This window comes from Fukomys damarensis, unplaced genomic scaffold, assembly GCF_012274545.1.
Source record: "Fukomys damarensis isolate Sample0158 unplaced genomic scaffold, DMR_v1.0_HiC HiC_scaffold_15, whole genome shotgun sequence".
Taxonomy (NCBI): domain Eukaryota; kingdom Metazoa; phylum Chordata; class Mammalia; order Rodentia; family Bathyergidae; genus Fukomys; species Fukomys damarensis.
The window spans coordinates 17137493-17141281 of record NW_022900927.1 but is presented as its reverse complement, the minus strand read 5'-3'; the positions used below and the strand labels follow the sequence as shown (position 1 = coordinate 17141281).

Here is a 3789-nt window from a genome sequence, read left to right as displayed (position 1 = left end):
TTATTATATTTGGTGGCCAGGGCGGAAGGGTGCAGGCGGTGAGGCTGCTGCAGCAGGAGCACGGTGCAGTGGTGCAGGTGGCCTGGTGAGCCGGCACTGCTACAGACCATGTGCCTGATCCCTGCATGCTGGACTATTCCATGCCCTGCAGCTGGGCCCCCCCTCCTAACAGAGCCTGTGCCCATGCCGAGACCCACACCTGCCCTAGCTGCCCACCACCCGCTGCCTGCCTGCCACGCTTATGGCCGCGGAGGAGCTGCTGCAGAGCGTGGATCACTACAAGACGGAGATCGAGCGGCTGACTCGCGAGCTCACCGAGACCACCCACGAGAAGATCCAGGCGGCCGAGTACGGGCTGGTGGTGCTGGAGGAGAAGCTGACCCTCAAGCAGCAGTATGACGAGCTGGAGGCCGAGTACGACGTCCTCAAGCAGGAGCTGGAGCAGCTCCGCGAGGTGAGTCGCGGCCGACCCCGGCCCGCCGGGTCGCAGTCGGAGGGGCTGCCTCCCAGGGCCCTTTGTTAGAGGACCGAGAAGTCCATTGTTTTCTCCTCAAGGGGAAAAACTGGCCACGAAATGAAGGTGTAAGCAGGCATTTGGGAGGCGCTTCTGGCTCGGGGAGCCCGTGGGGGGGGCCCAGTCCTCAAGTACCAGTGCCCTGAACTGGCTTGGAGGAATAAATCCAACTTCCCCAAATTGCTGTCGTTTCGAACCCAGCTTTCAACGATAATCCCGTGACCCGCAGAGCTGATGAGTATGTTTGTGCCCAGGGACCCACAGTTCCAGGACGTGGGATCAGTGACACCCCAGCTTTCTGCTGAATGTAACCATTTTTGGGTGACAGGAGACTCATTTTAGGAGAACTTGCCGATCCCAGCTGACAAAGGCCGGCAGGCTTGTTTCTCCTTAGCTTTGGTCGTTCTTGTCATTGGGCTGTAGCAGCAAAAACGACTTTGCTGGGTGATGTGCCTTGGGCTCAACTCAGAGCTCAAACCCTGGGAGGTCACCCTGACCAGGGACCATGGAAGCCCCTCCCAGCCATCTGCAAGGAGGGTGGATGGCAGAGATGTGGCCAGGCAGAATTTCAGAGGGGGCTCTGCAGATGAAACGCCTGTACTTACTAAACCAGAATATCACAAGTGGGCCATGTGTAACATTTGTCTTCTTTAGCCTCTTAGTATTTGCCTGACTAATGTACTGGAGGAAAGTAATGAATGAGCCTTGATCTCCGTACATATTGTTGAAGGCACTCTGTTTTTATCTCATTCTTGTGGGGCTGGCAGGGCAAGTAAACAAGTGTACATAATACACTGCATTTCTTTCTGGCCAGCCTTTATCTTTAGGTGCATCATGGCATTTTAGATGTTAGGCATATAATATCAAAAATGTTTGTTTTAATACTGTAAGTTTGTTTTAGTGGAGGGGAAGGTTTGGTTTTGTTATTACAGTTAAGAGACGTGATTTATGACATGTCGAATCAACCTGCCTTCTACTTCAGTATGTCATGTGGGAGGCCTTTATACTTTCAGAAATCTTATTTTTATTCACTTGCCTAAATAGGAAAAAAATAAATGTAGTAGATATGGTTAAAAACCAAACTAGACATACAGTTTTTGTGCATCAGGCAGTAGATTTCTAGATGATGCTTTTCTTGCCACGTCTGTGTCTGGTCTTAACAACAGCTGGACTTGTTTATATTTTCTGGCTCAGATTAGGTCTTGGGCTGATGTTTTAAATGCAGTGAACTACCCCGGTGGAGCAGGAAGGAATCAAAACATGGTTGTAATTCTTAGGGATATTTTGGCGTTGTCTTCACCCATCAACAGTGCTTTGACAAGGTGAAGTGTAGACCCTACAGGACTAGGCCATCCTCTCCTTGAGAGGAGTTTTTCCCTATGTGAGATGGAGCTGACTTTCCTGCTTGGTTTAAAGGGCCCTTGCAGGGATCTACTGTGTTGTTGGATGTACCCCACCCGGTAAGCCTTAATGTGGCTGTCTTTTGCCTCTAACAGACCATGGGCTTTTCAGGCAAGGAATCGCTTAGCTATTTATTTATTTTACCTAAAGTTAGATAAAATTATATGTATGTATTTATGTAGGGCATGACATTTAGAGGTATATACACTGGGAAATGGTTAACTCTAGCTAATTAGCAAATGTATTATATCACATGGTTAGGATTTTTGTGACCCACTCTCTGCATTTTTCAAACATACAGTCTTTTGTCATTAACCATAATCACCATGCTTTATAATAGCTCTCTTAAATGTATTCTTACCATCTACCTACAATAACATATGTTTTGACCAACACCTCAACTTCCCCTGCCCCTAATTATCCCAGCCTCTGGTAACTACCGCCCATTCTACTCCCTGCTCCGATGAGATTAACTTTTTTTTTTTTTTTTGTACCAGGGATTGCACTAGGGTCCTTATGCTTGCAAGGCAGGTGGTGCAACCACTGAGCTAAATCCCAGGCCTGAGATTAACTTTTTGATTGCACATTTGAAGGAAATCATGAGGACTTTGTCTCTCTGTGCTTGGATTACTTCGCTTAGTATAACGAATTTGAGGGAATCTTAGTCTTTAACACTAGATTAGCACATAGTAGATGTACAGTAAGTATTTTGTGGAAGAATCAATTTCTACTGGCTCAAGTATTCACTAGTGTTAGTATTCGTTGGTGTCAGAGAAAGATTAAGAAAATTAGGATGCATGAAGTAACTACTTGTATTAGTTTCATCAACAGTAATGCGAAAAAATGCTTGTAGTTTCCTAATACAGAATAATACAGATACCAGTAATATGCATTTTTCTATAAAATTTTAGAGCATTTTATTCTGTATAGCAGGAGGTTAATAAAAATTTATCAGGATTATTTTAAGCAAATAGCATTGACTCTGCATACATTTTCAGTTATATTTAACATAAAATTCAATTTAAAGTTCTAGTTTCAGGTTTGTTTTTTGTTTTTTTTGTTTTATGGTATGTACTGGGGAGCAAACTCAGGACCTTGCACTTGTGAGGCAGGCAGCGGCACCACTGAGCTTAATCCCCAGCCCTTAATTTAAAATTCTTAATAAACTGGCTTTTACAATTATAAAAGTGTATTTAGGGTAATAAGATAATCATTATATTTAGTTATTTGATAGCAAGGCCTGTTATTTTTGTCCTTTAAACATGGCTATGTACTTTTAGTTTATTACTCAAATGAACTTAGTCTCAATCAGTAATGTTTGGCTGTTTGAAAAGTAATTGTGCAAACAGGTATTTTGATGGTGTCATGTAGAAGCCATTTTTGAAAACCATTTTGTGAATGCTTTGATTCTTCAAAGAAAGTTTTGTTCATTATCAGGAATATATAGTAAAAAAAAAATGTTTTTGCATTATAACTATAAAGCCAAGTAGAAAAGAAATATTTGGCTTATGTTTTGGTTCTTTCAGTAGATGTGATTCATTGAAAAAAAATAAGTGGACCAATGTACGGGAGTGTCAGCAGAAAATTCCTGCACTACATCCAAAAGGGACATTGGGAATTTCCAGCTGAGTGACATGGCTGGATCTTTGGAGATCATTCTATTTGCCAGAGTTAGTACCCAGCAAGGTTGCCACCTTCTTCTAAGGCTGGGTAGTATGATGACAGGAACGCAGGGGGAAGTGTTTCCTGAAGATGTGTCAAATCAATAGAATGAACTTTTTTTTTTTTTTTTTTTTTTTTTTTGGTACTGGGGATCAAACTCGGGTCCTTATGCTTTCAAGGTAGGCGGCAGAACCACTGAGCTAAATCCCCGG

The 3789-nt window shown here is 43.4% G+C and overlaps 1 protein-coding gene across 16 annotated transcripts in view; it reads left to right on the top strand.

Moving 5' to 3' along the window:
- The first annotated feature begins 241 nt into the window (after positions 1–241).
- Bicd1 (BICD cargo adaptor 1) overlaps positions 242–3789 on the top strand; it is a 221839-nt gene continuing 218291 nt past the window's right edge. For 15 of the 16 annotated variants that reach the window (XR_004517251.1, XM_033763619.1, XM_010628526.2 and 12 more), the window contains exon 1: positions 242–454. Coding sequence is in view for 14 of the 16 variants with exons in the window: in XM_033763619.1 (XP_033619510.1) it covers positions 242–454 (213 nt within the window). In the remaining 2 variants the exon portion in view is untranslated. The remainder of the gene's footprint in view (positions 455–3789) is intronic. The other variant, XM_033763615.1, reaches the window with a different exon arrangement.